This window comes from Sylvia atricapilla, chromosome 7, assembly GCF_009819655.1.
Source record: "Sylvia atricapilla isolate bSylAtr1 chromosome 7, bSylAtr1.pri, whole genome shotgun sequence".
NCBI lineage: Eukaryota > Metazoa > Chordata > Aves > Passeriformes > Sylviidae > Sylvia > Sylvia atricapilla.
The window spans coordinates 34,743,560-34,761,945 of record NC_089146.1 but is presented as its reverse complement, the minus strand read 5'-3'; the positions used below and the strand labels follow the sequence as shown (position 1 = coordinate 34,761,945).

At 40.1% G+C, this 18,386-nt stretch overlaps 1 protein-coding gene across 1 annotated transcript in view; it reads right to left on the bottom strand.

Moving 5' to 3' along the window:
* Positions 1-13,175: 13,175 nt before the first annotated feature.
* ARHGAP15 (Rho GTPase activating protein 15) overlaps positions 13,176-18,386 on the bottom strand; it is a 323,630-nt gene continuing 318,419 nt past the window's right edge. The window contains 1 exon segment of the mRNA XM_066323175.1: positions 13,176-14,462. Within this exon segment, the coding sequence (XP_066179272.1) occupies positions 14,279-14,462 (184 nt within the window). The 3' untranslated portion in view covers positions 13,176-14,278.

Genomic DNA, 18,386 nt, shown 5'->3' with positions numbered 1-18,386 from the left:
TGGATATTGGGGCTTGGAGCAACCTGGGATGGTGAAAAGTTGTCCCTGCCCATGGCAGGATGTTGGAACAAGATGGTTTTTAATGTCCCTTCCAAACCAAACCATAAAAATATGGTTTTCCAATCCAAGCTGTTCTATGATTCTGTGAAGTAACTGCCCTCTTCTATGAGGGACAGAGCACAGCAGAAGCTGATGGGAGAAGAAGAGCCCAACATTTCTTGCAGTTGCCTCCCAAAAGATGGTTCTGGGGTCACGAAGCCTGTCTGATTTCTCTGGTGTGGATAAGTCCTGTCTGTTTAACTGCATTATAGAAAGGGATCCAGGAATGCTGAGAGATCCTTGTGAAAGGTGTGTAAAGGCACTCTTGTTTCTTTATTTTTTTTAAACTTAGTCAACGTCTAGTTGGAGCTTATTCTTTGAACTGAGATTTGGTACAGAAAGCCAAGAGCTCATAACTTGGTCTGGAAAAGAATATTCAGGTGTTGTAATTGTAGTAGTTATCATTGTAGTAGTTATAATTTAAATCTGGTTTTAAACAGGTGCGTATAGTCCTTCAAGTTCTTTAGTCACAATGTGTAGATAACCAAGCAAGTTTGGAAATACATAGTTAATGTCGGAGGTCTGCACATATCCAGTGGTATTCAGTTATCAACTTTACACTTCTGAAAATTAACAATGATGTTTTTGGAAGAAGAGCTGGTTGGGGTATTTTCCCCTTCCACCTTTTTCTTCTCCTTTTTTTGCCCCTATTGTACTCTGGCTGGTAAAAATTTAACTTGAAATAATCATCAGATAATACTGTCAGAACAATCAATTTGGTTCTTACAGGCATAATTGGAAAAAAACCCTTTTACTTTTCAGAGTAGGTAGTGAAGAGTTGCCAGCATTCTTGATACCTCCTTCTACAGATGCCCATGATCTTTAAAAGAAGCATTTAGGTCTCAAGCTTATTTAAAGATTCCTAATTTTTTACTTGTCTTTTAGACTTTATTTAGCTATGCAAGATATCACCATATTCAGTATTTTTTATAATAAACATGTCTAGTCAAAGAAAGCATTAATGAAGCAATTCCCCAAATAAAACAGCCCATCATATCTGAGTTGCAGCAGAGAGAAAAGTGTGGTCTTTGTAGTTTAATCAAGATCACAAGACTTGTTTTGAGCGTCTGTCATCTTTAATTTTACGGCACTTCATTTCAGAGTGGGACTGCCAGGGTCACATGCAATTAAAACACAGGCAAGATTTGTCTTGTGAAATCTTAACATAAAAAGTAATGTGTTACTCTATTTTAACTTTTCTACTGAACTCTGTGAACTCACTAATTACTTTTCCCCCTCTTGTCACCTTTTTGATATGACATGTATTTTATAAAGGAGATAGAAGTTTGGGATTTTTTTTTCTATCATGCATATGATTGAGGATAACAAAATTAAACCGGAGAAAAAAGGAAATGCATTTTTCAGAAATACATTTTTAGAAATATCTGAGCATTACTGCTTCAATTACAAAGGAACTGGAGGATCAAATTCAAGGAAATAACTATTAATCTGCTTAACTAGGGCAGGTAGAAGCGTAATAGCAGACCAGGGATTTTAGCAAGGCCAATCACACAGACTGGAGTTTATTCTCTTGAGTGGGGTGACAGGGGAAGGGTAAAGGGACTTTAATGTGGTGGGCCATGAGAAGCAAGAAAAGCTGGTATCTGTGCAGCTTCTTTATAGCCTTAGCCCAGTTGTTGCATCGTAGTGATCAGTAAATTGCATGGACCCTTATTAACCTTATTGATAAGGAGCTTAGGGAAGTCCCATTCAGTCCAGAATATATTCTTCTTTTTGTTCTCCTGTCTGCCTCGGTTTGCAATCCCAGTCTCTTTGTACAGAAATCCTTTATGTTGCACCTCAAAATTCTGTGCAAGTACTCTGCTCATTTAACTTGGAGCAAGGGAACTGTAGAGCAGAAAGGGTTGGAGTAGGCATGGGGCCACGGGCCCATTTAAATATAGCTGGGACACCTGGAGAATGTTTGAAAAATTTCTTTTAAAGAATCTTTTATATTGTTCTTCTTTCAGTGCAGCTGGGGTCTGTGGGGATCAGGGGATTATTTTTGATACCTGTCTAAAAGAGTTATGTCTACACTGATTTCCATCCCTTGCTACTAATTAACCTTATTGTATACAGGAAACAGTCTATTTAATACCTGCATTCTTTCTGTAATGCCAAGTAAAATGAAATCTAGTGTGAAATCTAGTTAGCATTTGCCTTTTTGAAGTCATTTTTGAGTTTCCAGTCCGGGTGACTGTGACCTCAAAACTGAAAGCTATAAAAATGGTCCCGATTTCAACTCAATGGGAGTTTCTTGAAGATTCCCTGTTCACCTGGACTTGCACGTGTAGTAAATTGCCCATCTTGGTGCTTAACAGTTGTTTTCCCAGGAACCATCTATTTTTTGGGTCACTCAGAGCCCTGCAAAGCACATATGTTCCTCCTAAAGCAAAGGAGTCTCCTCCTTCCTGCTGGAAAGATCACACTTCGACTGTTTCAGTGTACAGAGACTTATAAAAAATTTAAATAGCAATGGTAAAACCAAATCCATTAAGGAGAAAAAGGAATAGTGATTTAAAAATGTCACCAACAAAGGCATGGGATGGTGAGGGGCAGCTAGAGGAACTTACACTATAAAATGGAGGGAAAAAACTGGATACACCATATTTTTAAGGAGCTTTAAATCCTGCTGAGCAGCACTGGAATTGATCCTGTTTGCTCCAATATGCAGATAGAGGAGCTGTTACTGTACAGCATGATTTCTAAAAAGAATATTCACTAAAATGGATTATTTTCCTTGTATTTGATGAGGAAATGTTCCCCAGGATGTTGAAAGGTTGAGCCAAGCCCTGTGGTCCTCTGTGATTTCTCTGCAGGTCTCCAAGTGCATCCCCAATGTCCCAAAGACAGAGTTGGATTTTTACAGGAGATTGGTTCAATTCCTTGAAGAGGACTTGGGTCAGGTGGCTGGGTCATTCTCTTGGGGACAAGCCAGCTGCATGAGCTTGGCAGTCTTTAACAACAAAATCCTGAGGAAAGGAACATAATTTAGTACTAAATTTTCTTCATTTAATACCAAATGATGATATCAAGAACAAAGCTAGTCAAAACAAAGGATGAGAAGAAAAAGAAAATAACATCTTAATACTGACTGTGCATCAGTACTGACAGCATAGATACTAAACAAAGGTTGGAAGTGCTGGTTTGATTTATTTGTTAGTATTAAAGCTTGGTGGAAGCACCAGAGGAGTAGGACATTGATATCATTAGTTATAATCTATTTGGAAAGAAGGAGAAGCATTGTTTTCATTCCTGCTGGGGCTTGTCAGGCTGCTCGGCTGTTGGAAATTGGGCTTGATGGCAGAAGTATAGGCTTATGGGCTTGAAGTACTGGGTGTTTGTGGGTGTCCATCCCTATGGCTAAGCGGCCACAGTGGGGATCCAAAACTGGTATTAAGAAGCCTGAAAAGTGTCCCTGGATCCTTCTGTAAAACTACTCCTGAAGGAATGGGACAGAATTTTTCTCATTTGCTGTTTTCCTTCCATTTCCTGTATTTTATACTTATTTTGGTCAATAAAGCAATGTTCATTTACGCTTTACACCACTCTCCAGAAAACACATTTCTTTGTGCAGCCTTTCCGAAAACAACAGAAATTATCTGACTCCACTATAAAAGATTTTATTATTTCTTTTTTTTTCCTTCTGCCTTTCCTACTAAGCTCCTCTGCGAAACAGCTAGAAATTTTCATTTTCAAAACATTAGTACAGCAAATTGCCATCTTTCTGTGCACGGCATTCTCTATGTACTCATCATCTGAATGATTCCGGATCACTCTCTGGCAGCGTGAATCACAGCATGCCCTCATGCCTGCCTCTTTTTCAATTATATCTAAGAGGAAGACTGCTGGAGACCCATTTTTTCATCTTGCACAGGACCCCAAAAGTGCCAGATCTCATTTCAATATAATATTATGACAGTATGATAAAATGGATGTTAACAGGACACTGACTAATATGATCCGTAGAGAAATGATAGAACAATACAATATTGGGCAGATTGTATTACTAATGTGCATTTTATGGACACAAAATTGCCTTTATAAACAGGGTTCTAAGATTTAATCCTTACATCCTATGATCCTACTTAGTGTTCTAAGACATTCTGCAGCACTGCTGAATTTTTTTTTTTTTTATTCTTAAATGAAATATATGTTTTTATTTTAGCGCAGGGCTGCCTATATCACTCCCAATTTACTAATGAAACTTGGCATTCAAATGACTCATCAGCATGTACTGCAAGGCATAAAAATAGATTAATGTGGCATACGTTTCTTTACCCATAAAAACGCACCTTCATGTAATCTCGGTGCTGTCTTATCCAACAGCAAGTATGTCATTTCCTTCCCCTAGCAGGCCGAGTTAAAAAATGAGCTAAATGTGTGAGAAAGCCATTAGTGCACTAATGAAAAGCTCGATACCGTTTGAATTTTTCATCACGGGGTATTTGTTCTGTAGCACACAGCACTAATATTTACTGTCACCGGTACAGTGTGCGCGGTAATTAAGTTACAGTCGTCAACGGGGTGGATGTTAAGCAAAGATGTTCCTGTGTGAGCTTGGATCTCTTTCACATGCATTTCACAGGAACACAGGACGGTTTGGGGTGGGAAGGATCTTAAAGCTTGTTTTGTTCCATCCCCTTTCCATGGGCAGGGACACCTTCCACTACCCCAAGTTGCTCCAAGCCCCATCCAACCTGGCCTTGGACACTTCCAGGGATGGGACAGCCACAGCTTCTCTGTGGAAAACCTGTGCCAGGGCCTCAACACCCTAACAGGGAAGATTTTCTTCCCAATATCTAACCTAATATGAGACAACGCTCAAAGTATTTGTAGGTTGGTTGATGAAGAGGAGAGAAAAAGGGTTAAAAAGGATTTTGATGTCTGATCTGTGCTCTGTGTCAGCCTCTCCATGTGCTCCTCAAAACAGAAGGATGGTAAAAGTCGCCTCAGGACCTTACTGGCTAAACAGTGACTGTCCAGAGGGAAATCAGTATCACAGTGAGTGGTTTTTTCCTAGAAGATGGATCAAGGTTGAAAAATTATGTACTTGCCAAAATCGTTATCCTCATTCAGATCATGGATACCAATCTCACCTGAATCATCTGTGGTGGCAGGATGGTGCTGAGGGGTCTCTTGTTTGCTCATGGGGTGTCTGGCTACCTCCCCTTCTCTCATCTCTTCCCTTATTAATTTCAGAAGGATATCATGTGAAATTAATAAAATCATTGTAGGAACAGATGGAATTCTGGCTATAGTGACAACATAGCATGAGCTTCAAGAGCAGGAATAGCTTTTTCATCAAGCTTCAGTCTTAAGTTTTCAGGAGACATCTTTCCATAAGAACAGTCTCTTTGGAGTGTATCAGAAAATATGGAATGTTCCAAATTTCCCAAGTGATACAGGTTTTTCCTGCCAAACTGTCTATCCATTTTAACAGAGTCCTCCCAGGCTCCTTTCCTGCCACCACCTGGTAACACCTGCCACATCTGGGCTCTTTTTGTCACAGTCTGGCCTCAGGTTCCTGGAGATAATTGTGAGACACATCTGCTACTGTGCACATGTACCTCTGATTTCACAGCAATGCAAGGTGTAGCTCTAAATAAGTGAAGAGTTGCATTCAGAGCTCTCCAAACTTCAGGAACCTCTGGCATGTTTGTGTTCAGAGGAACTTTTGACAAATCCCACAACTTCCTCAGCATTAGGTGGGCACAGAAAGTCCTGAACCTGACTGAGAGTGTCTGTCCCCTGCACTTCTGGAATCAGCCAGTCCAAAGGGAGCAGTTTCCAGGAGCACAACGATTTGCCTCCCCACCACATTATGCTTGGCAAGTGGCCTGAGACAGATGTACACTTGCTTCTTAATTAGACAGCTTTTTCCTTTCTATGCAGTGATTTTTCCTGGTTTCTTTCACTGGAGAGTGTCCATAGGAAAGGCAAGAAGCACAGCTTGTGACCCCTGCAGCCCTGCAAAGTGCTCTTGAATGAGGCAGAAAAAGGCATCCCAAGCTGATATGCAAGTGATGATTCCTTCTGCACTTGGGCATGTTTGGGGGGAAATGTTTCAATTTATCCATGAATGAATCTCCAGCCACACAGGTAAGGATAGAATTAGAGAAGGTTTTGGTCTTCACAGGGTAAAATCTAATCTGTGTAGAAACTATTTGGGATACGAAGCAATAAAGGCCTTATGTGAGTAAATAGGAATTTCTACATACTGGAAAGGTTTTTGAGTGCCTGATAAGAGCCTGTAGACCCTCTAGCCATGAATCTCAAGGTTCACCTCTCTTCCCTACTTGCTCCAAAGAAATGTTTTTCTAGCAAGTGCCTACTGATGATAAGGAAAAATAGCATTACTTCTGAGGTGGAGCCCTCCTCTTTCTCAGCCTCTAAGAACATAACAGATTTCTCTAGCAGCACCTATTTCCAATATGTTTTCCATCTATTTGTGCAGGTAAGCAATCCATAAAACAAAATAGAAGTGTTGTTCTGTAATAGCCAGGTCACGTATGTTGGCAGAAAATGGAAGAGGAAGATTACTTTAGGTGCTCTTTCCGTTCATAGAATAGACTCGTAGGATGGTTTGGGTTGGGAAGGATCTTAAAGATCTTATTGTTCCAACACCCCATGCCTTAATTCATCCTGTGTCCCTCTTTACCCCTGCCATATTTGCCTAGCTTTATGAAAGCCATCTGGGATGAAAAACTAGTTTACAGAGGGCCTGTACTGTAGGAACAGCATTTCCAAAGAGGTCTCAATTATCTGAAACACAGGCTCTGTGTGAGAGAAAAACATATCCTGGTAAAGAGAGTAAATAAAAAGGGTAAAATGCCTCTGGAGGGTGACCATTCCCTGGACCTAATGACTTGATATAGGCCAAGCCTGATGGTCTGGACACACACACGTGTTGAAGGTGCCTAGCGGAGCAAAGGCTCATTTGTCTCTTTTATCCATTCCTGAGGCATCTACTTGAGAAAAAAAGGCTGACTTAAATCGGGAAAAATATTAGTTTGCTGTGTCAGAGTTGCTCTGTTTCTTCCAGAGTGTGAAAAAAGTGGCCCCTGTCCTCCCTCTCCTTCCTGCTTACACCATGTCCAGCGGTCTCAGACAATGAGTAACATCTTTTTCAGCTTGTCCTGAGTCTGCTGAAGCCACTTAAAAGACCCACCTTTTCCATCTATCAGCTGGAGTTGATGATAAACTCTGGAGAACCAGGGGGGGCTTTTCCTCCATGTCCTCAGTGTCCTGATGTAAAGAAATACACCCAGGACAGGAGAACACAGGCTCAGAAAATGCACCAGCTCTCAATTCTTCCTCTTGTGTTTCAGGGAGAGTGTTGAATTGTCCAGTCAAGGAAATGTTTTGATTTTCAAACCTTTTTTTTTTTTTTTTTTTATTTTTTTATTTCCCCCCCCCTCTTCCCTTTGTTTTGGGAAATGAGAAAAATATATAAAAGCAAGTTATTAATAAAACATCTATTATGCCCATGGGACGGAGGTCCTTCCGTATTGTTCAGATGGCATGTTTATTGTTGACATCTCTCTTTTCTCTGAGTATGCACAGAACCCTGAAATCCTTTTACATTTTTAATAAGATTATTTCTTTTTTTCAGTCTAGTGCAAGAAAACCGCATCTGCAATATGCATAATACTCTCAAAAAAAACCTGCAGCATCAGAGGGAAAGCACTGCCTTTTTGGCTACGTGCACTTCAAAGGGACACGATGTGAAAAAGAACAGTACTAAAGGTGTCAGGAAGGTGCTTGTGTTTTGCATCTTAGGGCGTGTTTGTTTAAGGTAGTTGCCTTATTTTTCAGATCTCACATTTGAGGTAAAGCCCGTCATAAACACAGGAGGGAATTTGATTTGTTTTCCAACCAACAACACTCCGTAAATCCGGAATAAACGGTGTTATGGCATTGCTTTGTCTGAACTCAGTGCCTTGTGGAGCAAGGTGAGCACCAGCTCCACGTTCCTGCAGCACTGGGTGGTCTGAGGGGGTGTGTGTGGACTCTGTGGTTCTGGGAAAATGTGGGTCTCCAGCTGAAAAACAGGAGTCTGCACAGCCTCACCCGTGTGCTTCAGCACCAATGTGTGGGGATGCAGCCTCACACTGCAGGAGCTCTGCAGGATCCTGGTCCTCTGCCTTGCAGGAGATTCCAAGTCCATGTCACTGAGCTGACATTTTAAATCTGCAACAGCAAAGGGCAGAAGAAGTCTCTGCTCATGTCCTGTGGGTAAAAGACTGCAAGGGGCCCAGGAAACAAGATAAGAGGGGCTCAGGCAGGTACCGGATAGCCAGGGTTGTGTGGCTGAAGCTGCTGATGGAAATTTGGAGAGCTGCAAGGTGAAGTAGCCACAAGGGAGAAAACAGCAGCACTGGCACGTTCTCTGTATAGACAAAAATAGCATTTAATTCCCCAAATTCCCTTGTGAACCTGGTCCAGGCAATAAGGACAGTTCAGTTCCTCAGTGCAGAGCAGAAATCAGATACAAACAAGCAGCTTGATTCTTTTAAGAGCTGTTAAGGCTTCAATAATGAAAATATTAAGGATCCATCCCCTTGGATGCTTAAGAGCTTTGTTCTAAAAGGCAGAATGGATACACAGAGCATCTAGTGAAAGACAGAGGGAGTTATAAGAGGTGTGGCAGATCTTCCATTTGAGGGAAGGTTAAATTGATTAAGAGACAAATGAGAGGTGATGTGTTAGTGGTATATAGGAGAGTGAATTGCCAGGAGAGGTCAGTCAGATGATCCTATTTAGCCTTTCCCATAAATCAAGAGCAAGCAGAGTGCTATACAATGGTACTAAAAGCTAATGAATTTAAAAGTGATACAAGTAAAATATTTTCCTACATGGTGCATAATTAACCTGGGAAATTCATCAGATACCATTAAGACAAAGAGCCTAGCAGGATTAAAAATGGATAATAAGTGACAGAAACTACATAAAGATAGAAATGTATACAGGGTGTTCAGCCATTTATTTAAAACCATTTACTGCCTGGGGCTGCAAAGAAACATCCCCTGTGGGAAAGCTTAACATAACACTGGACTTTTTCTACCTTTTTTTTACTGCAATGGGCAGGCTGGAGCCTGAGCAATGGACTGGTCAAACCACTTTAATTTTCCAGAGCAGAGGCCACAACACCACCTACCCAAAATTGCAACAACAACAACAAAAAAAATGTTCAAAAAGCTTCTGAGCTGCTTCTTTGAAAGCTTCTGAGCTTTGAGACAGTTTAGAAATCACTGGTGGAGAGGTGGTTGTCCCCTTTCTACACCAGAAATGCAGCCAAAAAAACTTATGGATAAGACCTGAGTGCAGATTTTGACAAAGGCAGAGGAGAGAAGAACTGTGTGGAATTTGAGTCCACATTTTATTAACTTAAATGTGCTTTAAAATGGTGGTGTTTTGTGGATAACTGATTGGCACTCAATGTGAACTTTCAGTGTTTTATGGTCCCTTTTAAACTTGCTGAACAAAGCCTTCAACTTCCACTGAAGGCATAAGGGGTCACCCCAGGTATTTTGGAGGTGTGGACAGCCTGCTTTGCTTGGAGATGGTGTATTCCCAGCACCTCTGAAGTATTTCTGAGGGTTTAAGGGCAAATCATAGAAAATCAGAAAACCTCACCATGATCAGCAGTTTGGAAGACAAAATTCTTTCTGCTCAGCTCCCTCTGAGATTTCCCTACCCTTGGGGTGCAGGGCTGGGTGCCTGAAAAACCCCAAATACCTGATTATCTATTATGGGTCAATTCAGAGCATAGAGTATAAAGTGTCTGTGAGGGTGGTGAGGATCTGGCACAGTTTTCCCAGGGTGTCTGTGGGCTCCATATTCAAGGCCAGGTCGGATGGGGCACGGTACAACCTGGGATAGTGGAAGGTGTCCCTGCCCATGGCAGGGGGTTGGAATGAAGTGATTTTTAAGGTCCCTTCCAACCCAACCCATTCTATGATTCTATTAAAAAAATTTTTGAAAAGGGTCTGAATAAAGTGAGCACTAAAATAGAAAGTTCTCTTATGACAGAGACTGTGTCTCAGTTTCTCACCCATTTATGTGCATTGGCATTGCATCCCCAGCTGTCATGTCCTGAGTCTTGAATTAATTTTTATTTTAAACGTCAATATATGGTAGTGAGGGCTAATGCTCTATCCAACATGAAGCAAATCTTTGCAACAAGGTTCTCTAGGTAAAAATGGACATTAATTCTCACAATATTTCAGGTATATTTGGGAGTATGAGGTTGTGGAGTGCAAAAATAGCCTGGAGTGATGGCAGAGGACATTGATTTGCTGTGATCACTCGTGGTGAATTGGCACAAAGATGAGATTGTTGCTTTAGCAGCATCCTGAAGTGTTTCTTGAAGAGAAGTGTTAGGGTATGGCTGACCTCCACAAACCTCTTGTTTGTCCCTTTATCTTCAGGGAAAAGTTGTTTTTTTAATCCAAAAGTGGGTGCTAGGAAAGGCTCCTACGTTCTTCAAAACAACCATTGCCCTGGGCTCTGTTTTTGCATCCTACAAGCCCCAGGACTTGTGGCTGAGCCCCGTGCCTCTGATTATGCTCAGCCTCCCTGTGTTCCATGTTTCCTTTCTGAGGCAGGAGTGCCGTGCAGGGGAACCTGCTGTGCCTTGATAATCTGTGCATTCCCCCAGGCTCTTCTGCCAGCCTCTTCGGAGAATTAGCCATGTAAAATCTACACACTGCCTGATTACACTGGTGATTGTGGACCCAACTTACCTCCAGCTTCCTTCCCAACTCTGCCCATGGTCAGAATCCTATGTGAAAATTGATTAGCTGAACTTCTTGAGTGCCTTGGGCTGAACGGCAGCCTAAGGCTCTGCTGCAGCATGGGGTGCTTGCTAAAAAAGGATGAGTGTTACCTGCACTGTTCTGGCAGAGAATTAAAGAACTGTTGAAATGCATGCTGCTTGCAAAAAAAATGTATCTATATGTATGTAAATAAAAAGAGGAATAAAGATTTGTTCAGAGGAGTTTACATCCTCTTTTAGCTGTAGCTCAGCAAGTCAGTGTGTCTCATCATTTGTTTAGAATCCTGCTTTGCAGTGGAATTTCTTTAGTTAAAAACTGATGATGTTTCTCACTGAAGTTTACAATTCAATACGTTGATGTTTTATCTTTATTTAATTGATAAAACTTTGTAGCTGGAAATGCCCCTTTTTGGTTCAATTTGAGGTTTGTTTCTGATACCTCTTTTTACTGAATCAATCCCAGTTTTGTGCTCATGCTTCTCAGAGGGGTTTGAGTAGAAGATGCTCTTCGCAGGGAGAAGATGCAGATAAACACTGATCCTTGGAGATATTTGTCTCTGCTGCATTCTCAGCCTTCATTTTTCTGATCATTTACCATTAATAGCTCCTTGCTCAAAATATATGTGGCCCTTCTCAAACTGATGCTGGCTCCTGAAAAAGAAAGGTCTTCAGCAAGTCTAATTTTGACTTGCTAAAAATTTACCAGAGTTTGAGCAAAACTCCCACCAAGTGAAAGTGAATATTCTAATAAGTAACAATAGGAAGAGTAATGTGGTGGTGATACACACTCGGTGAATTGCAAAACTTGGACAATTTCGGGATGTAGAAATATTTATGTCCAGCAACAAGAGTCTGTCAGAGCCCTGGGCTGTGAACTTGGTTAATAAAGAGCAAACTGCCTTAGTTTATTTTTATTTTTATTTTTATTTTCTCCATTCTCTTACCCTCTTTTATCCTTCTGGTTTCTGCTGATGGCAGGGGCTGAAGGGCTGGCTCTTTGACTAATGGTTGAGTCAGTAATCTTTCCCATTAAATTAGTGTATGTATTAAGAGAGACAGGAAGAATTGGTCTCTTGGGGAAGGAAGCAGCTTGGTAGCAAGGCATGGCCATTCCTTTGTGTTGTGGGGATGAGAAAGGAAAGGCATCTGCTACAGGCCCTGGATTTATCCACTCCTCTGGTGAGAGGCACTTGTGTCTCCCCGGATTGTCTGCCCACGTCCAGGCTGCAATTTAACAGAGCATTTAGCAGAGCACTCAGCATTTTTGTGCAGGGTTCGTGTAAGGAACCCTTCAAACCCAAAGAAAGGCTCGTGTGTCCAAAAGGTTCCTTGATTTTATTTTTTTCCCCCCCTTCAGACCAGTTGATGTTAAGAGAGATACGGTGCATTTCACAAGCTTTGTCTTGTAAAAACAGGACAAGAGGAGTCTCCATGCTACAAAGGAAGCCTGAAAAAAAGATTAATTAATTAATTAAGAATCTTTTCTTCTGAGTGCAACAGGCTCCAAGTAACAAGTGAACTTTTCATTTCCAGTAATAGCAGAAATTACTTCAATAGCATGATTGTGAGCACCCGTGGGGCCATAATGTGAATGGTCTTTATTAAGGAATAGACTGAACTTCTGACTATCTTTCTTCCAGTCATTTCCACAGGCTATAAACAGCGCCTGGTTTGTTGTTATTAAAAGGGTCTATAGATGATGATGCTGAAAAGCATCACTGTTTAAGTACTCATGGCTTGATGTTAACATGAAAAATATTTTCTTGAACATAAAGTGAATTTGGGTTCTCCAGTACATTATATTTGCAATAGGATATTTGCAATAGGAGGGAGATATTATTTGGTTTTATGTTTTTCATTTTATTTACTGGTCACTACCCCTCTGATTTTACTTGATTTTTCAGACATGTGAGAAGCCAGGAAAAAAATCTCAGGACCAGTTTTCGTGTTTTCTTGGTGTTTTCAGCCTGTGTTGGTACCTGATGAAAGATCCTGGTCTTAGTTAACCATCAGGCCTCATTATGTATTTGTTCCTGTAAATGACCTCTCCAAGGAGTGACCTTTCCTGGATAATGTGGAATTTTGCACAACAATGCTGAGTAGAAACTGAAGCAGCCCATGATCTGCTGAGGTGATATTGAAGACATATCTCTCATGCACAGCAGACCTATGCATTAATCCTATGTTTTGGGGTCTTTAATTGCTTTAAATATTTGCTTCTGGATCTGTGTTTCACACATCTTATTTACATGGTTTATTTTTCATTTTATGAACAAATCGATAACCAGACAGACTCTTTACCACACTGGATTAGTTTTATTTATTCTCTTTGAACTTGATTAAAAAGCTGTCAAACATAAGTCTACATTTTATCAGCAGAATACTTTTACAAAACAGGGTAGGAGATGTGTATAGCTGGAAACATACATTTCAAAATGAAACAATATTTGATATATTCTAGACAGTTACCCTTTTGTTTATCCATGACAACTGAAACTAACCATCAAATGCATAAATTGATTCAAGTCTAGCCAAGTAATCCTAAGGGCATATGAAAAGGCTTTTTTTTAAAGTTCTTTCTAGATGAATTTAATGTAGTTCACCAATAAAGCATCCTCAGGAGCACAATACAAATGCTACAGAACATGAGATAGCTGGGGAAAGCGGGCAGATGTACAGTGTGATGAAGAATCAAAATGGATGTTACATTAAAATGAGCAGTCATGCAATGTCTTCATTTCATGTACTGCGTTTAAGTAAAAATGCCAAAGTTCCAATTCCATTTTTAATTTCTTTTAGGCACTGTTATGCAAATAGTGACATTCTCATTTTGTTTGTGGTTGTTTATTTTATTTGTTTAAAAGCATTAAATGCAATTTTTTTCTTTTCCCAGCTCTTGGGGTAGACAAATTGATTATTCATCACATCTTTAATTTTGAACATATATTAAAGAGAAAGGTAAATTATACTCAGATCAGCTATGAATGATCTTGTATCACTGCTTTAATTCATTGCTTTTAATATACGTTCTTTAATCTGTTTTCCACAAACCTCCTCAATTATTATCTGTCTTTCTGTGCCATTGCATATGTTGGTAAACAGCATTTTCTATGGTCTAGGGCCATATGCTGTATGCTCAGCTTGCAGAAAAAGTGACACTTGGAGTGCTAGCATAATGAAACTCTCAAAGGGTTAATGCAGAATACATATAGGCAAATGTTGACAATATTTTTTATTCCAATGTTTGAAAATTAGACACAAAATCATCATTAAGTTTGCACAAAATGAGGCATCTGTCACTTGAAAGAAAAAGAAATATTTCAGAAATATGTTTACAGAAATGTAAAAATATTAGACATCAAGACAGATGTGAACGTTTTCAATAACAGGCCCTGTCTGTCAGTCTTCCTCTGAGCCGAAGATCTTGCTGTACTCGCTCAGCATAAGTTCAACTATCTGATTTTGGTACAGCATGTGGACTGCCATGTTCCCTGTCTCCTTTTCAGGTCTAAGGAGTGTTGGTCCAAACACAATTCCTAAGCTTTGTGTTGACATAAGATTCACGGATTCCTTGGCTGCTATCCTGTTGACAAAAGGAAAGAACTGGTTAAAAGAGAAGGGTGTCAGAGGAGTCACTGTTGCTCTTGAAGCACATAGAGGCACTTTTTAGCTGATTCTCATGATAGGGGTGTTTGTTTAGTTAACTTATCACAAAGAAAGAAAACAGGGAGGCAAGAGAAATTTCTGCCAGTGCGACAAACAAGGAAAGGAGCGTTTTTGTACTGCCAGGGAGAAGATTCCCTGCTTCCCTTAACATGGTCTCCAGCACTGAAAGAGTTGTGGAAACCAAAAAAAAGCCCCTTAATATAGAGCTCATATGAAACACATTCCTTCTGCTAATTTAAATCCAATAAAGTGAGTATGGTCTGAAATGAATTGTGAAATTTATGTAACTAAAGACTTTTGCATGCCTTATCCTGACACGAAGTTTCTTGAAAGACACAGAGACCACATACCTTAATGAGATGACTTAGAAAATAATGTTAAGGACTATAACCTTTGATATCTTTATTACCCACAAAATTATAAGAGAAGGACTATTATTATTAAAAGTTGATCTTGTGTCTGTATTAAGACTTAATATTCCTGTGGAAAGGGCATTAAGGATGGAGCAGTCTGGTCTAAGAACAGCACAGGTTTAATGGATGGAGTTTAGGTAGGAAGTTTGGCATAAATCTCTGCTGTGGTGAGTACAGACTAAGTAGAAATCCATTTCCTTCAACCCTCCAGAATATATTATGTATCCTAGGGTTGGAAAGACTAGCAAATGAAGATACATATTTTATAAATAAATTGCACAGCTCCACCAAGGAATGCAAACTAAATGCAACTTTATTTTGTAAATGTTTGAATTTATGGATGCCTCCTTAACCTGCTAGTTTTAACTTAAGTATTCCAAGTGGATTGTTGAAGCCAAGTTCTGCTTTTCCCCCTCCTCTGCCACTGTCACTCATCTACCTATTTAAAATCCAGACAGCCATTTAAAAGCCATCACATCTGTCTTTATTTTCCCATACCTGTTGATGAACTTACAGCAAGCCACGCCATAAAGAAAAGAAACTTTGTGAGACCTAATGGCTCCAGGCCCTTAAAAAAGTGTTTCTTTCATGTTAGTGGGTGGGTCACACAGCAAAAAGCATCTCTTGTGGATTTGTGCCAATCTCATAATTTACCACATTCCTGGAGCATCAACACTCATGGGTTTTTTTCCCATATATAAATAGGAAGAATTACTTCTTTCTGCCTCATGCTAGCAACCGTGGTGTCCATTGCACAAAACACTCTCCATATGGCACTAATCAGATTGGCTCAACTATTAGTTTCTTAAAATATAGCATCTTCATTAATTTTTTAAAAAATTAATTATCCTTCTTCCGTGGTAATATTAATATATCATCTCTTCTCTCAGGAGTTCAGAAAGTCTCAAAAGTTAAAAGTTTTGTTGCCAAGCGACTGTGTGGGCTTCTGATGGATGTCACACATCTTTATCACAATAAAAAATGTTACAGAGGTGACGAGATTGTTTTGCTTAGTGCCACTTATGCAGAGGCATGTACAGCAAGCTTGGGGACCTCTCCAGGAGAGAGACTTGGTGTCTGTTGAGCTTGTTACGTGGTAAAAGTTGGAAACTTCATAAAATATTTGGAGATGACATCAGCAGGAGGAGAGATGCATGTTCACTGGGCAGGGAAATTCAGCAGCTTTGTCTTGGGTAACTTTAGAAATAATCAATTTAGCAGCATCAGCCATGGCTTTGAGACAAGAGGGTTTTGATCATGGACAGCACTGGTGGAGCTGCAGGAGAAGCCTCTTCCAGGGAGAAGGAGGCAATGGACCACGGATGAGCAGAATCAGGGTGAAGAACTGTGGTAATAGAGCTCAGTTTACTGAAGGGATGGGGGACACTGCCTTCCTTGTCTGTAAAATATGGAGCAAGATGTTGAGATTCTGTGTTCCTGATGGCAACACATAAAACGGAAGATGCATGGCTAATCTTTCTGCTTTTGCTTGCCGTCTTTCTGAAGGAGAACAATTTCCCTGGGTTATCCTGGAGGTTCCATCATGGAATTTCATGACATCCTGGCCAAGGCCAAGCTGGATAACATTTCCCAGCAGTCAGGAGGTCGGGGTATGGTCTGAGGGAATGGAGGCTGTGCGTGGTGTGTGTTGGTGATGGAGAGGAACTGACCGTGGTCCATCAATATGGAACATGGCATTAAAAACATTTGTGTAAATTTGGGCTCCCAGAGCTTAATGCTAGAATAAGCAGCACTGTGTTGAGAAAGTATCTTGAAAATCCTTGACATATTCATGCAGTTTCACTTGTTTTCACCATAACAACAACAACAACAAAACCCCATAAACCAAGAGAACTTGGAAACATGGAAAGTCTGAATAGTTCAATAATATGCGGTAAAACACAGCTACTGAAGAAGTAGAAGGAAGGAATTCAATCCACCCTGAATAGAATAATTATAAAATTTTGGACTTTATGTGGTTTTGGATTACAAACATTTACCAAAGAAATTCTATAACTGATATTTTTTATCATCGCTTCACAAAAGAGGAAGTCAGAGCAAATCAAAATAAAATATGCACGCTTAATGCTATTCCTATAGCTTCTAGGTGAAATTGAGCTTTTAAAAGAGAAAATATTGAAAAAATGGGCAAGAATTCTTTTTTCTTTTTTGGCAAGAAAAAGAGCAGAAAGAATGACACACCATTTTCAACATAAAGAGTGAAAGGAAATGCCAGAGGTACTTTTTGTCAAGCCCAAATGAAAGGAGCAATGATCCATCAATTTAAGGTTATTTTAGAAACAATCTATAATCCGGTGCCACAGATGTTGGAACCATATCAAGAAATTGTTGGGTGCTATGCTGCACAAGATTTTTTTTTTTTTTTCCTCCGAAATAACCGAGTTTCACGAGTGTCTTCAGTCCTTAAAATCACAAGTCAGGAGAAATGCAGAAAATATAGTTCTCATTATTAATAGTAATGAAATTAATGATGAATTAAAACAGCAGAAGTGTCTGAAAGCAGGGCTGTAGTGTCAATGGCAGATATATAAGGAAAAATACTTGGAATTTATGCTTTGGCTGTTGCCAAGGCAACTGCAAGCTGGAAAACGTGTGACAGAGAGCAGGGCAAGTCTACAGCTAAGAGGGTCATTGTATGGTGAGTTGGCTCTCTAGTTCCATTAAACCTAAATTTTTCAAACTCTCTAAATAAAATCATTATTAATTTTGACGTTTGGAAAGCACACTGGATTACTCCTCCAAACACAGTAGGTGTTAGGAAATGTTCTTCATCCATTTTTACTTCGTAGTAACTGTTGAGGAGGAGAAAAGGTTTTCTGCACTGACTCTGACTCCTCAACATCTTAATATTCCCATTACACATAAAAAATTGGGAAACTGAGTGTACTTAGGGAGGAAAATCCCACTGGAGAGGATGTTGTTTTAGTGTGGGCTGGAGAGTGTTGGAGGGTTGAGCCAGCTGCTTTGAGTGCTGCTCACTTTTACTTTCTTATCCTTTTGCAGCCTATGAGGATTTAATTTTGCTGAGTGTCAGGGGCATTTCTACCCTTAGCAGAACTGGTTTCAGCCATGCCTGGTATTCTTTCACTGTTTTAAATTATATTTAAGGGTAGCTTTTCACTAGCACAATCCTGTTATTATTCCATGAACTGGTAATATAGACTTGACTAAAGGACAGCACATTACAAAATGAGGGGGTCAGAAGATTAAGAAGGGGTCACTTGGCATGAGGTTATGGGTTGGAATGGCAGGTGTAGGAAATGCCATCCCCTGAATTCAGTGGAGGACCGAGGGACTAAATAAGATCTGTGATCTTATGAGAACCCTGTCTTCCAGTTATGCACAATATTTGTGTTCACTAGGGGAGTCTCTGCCACTAGAGACAGAAACCAAGACCAACACAGAGG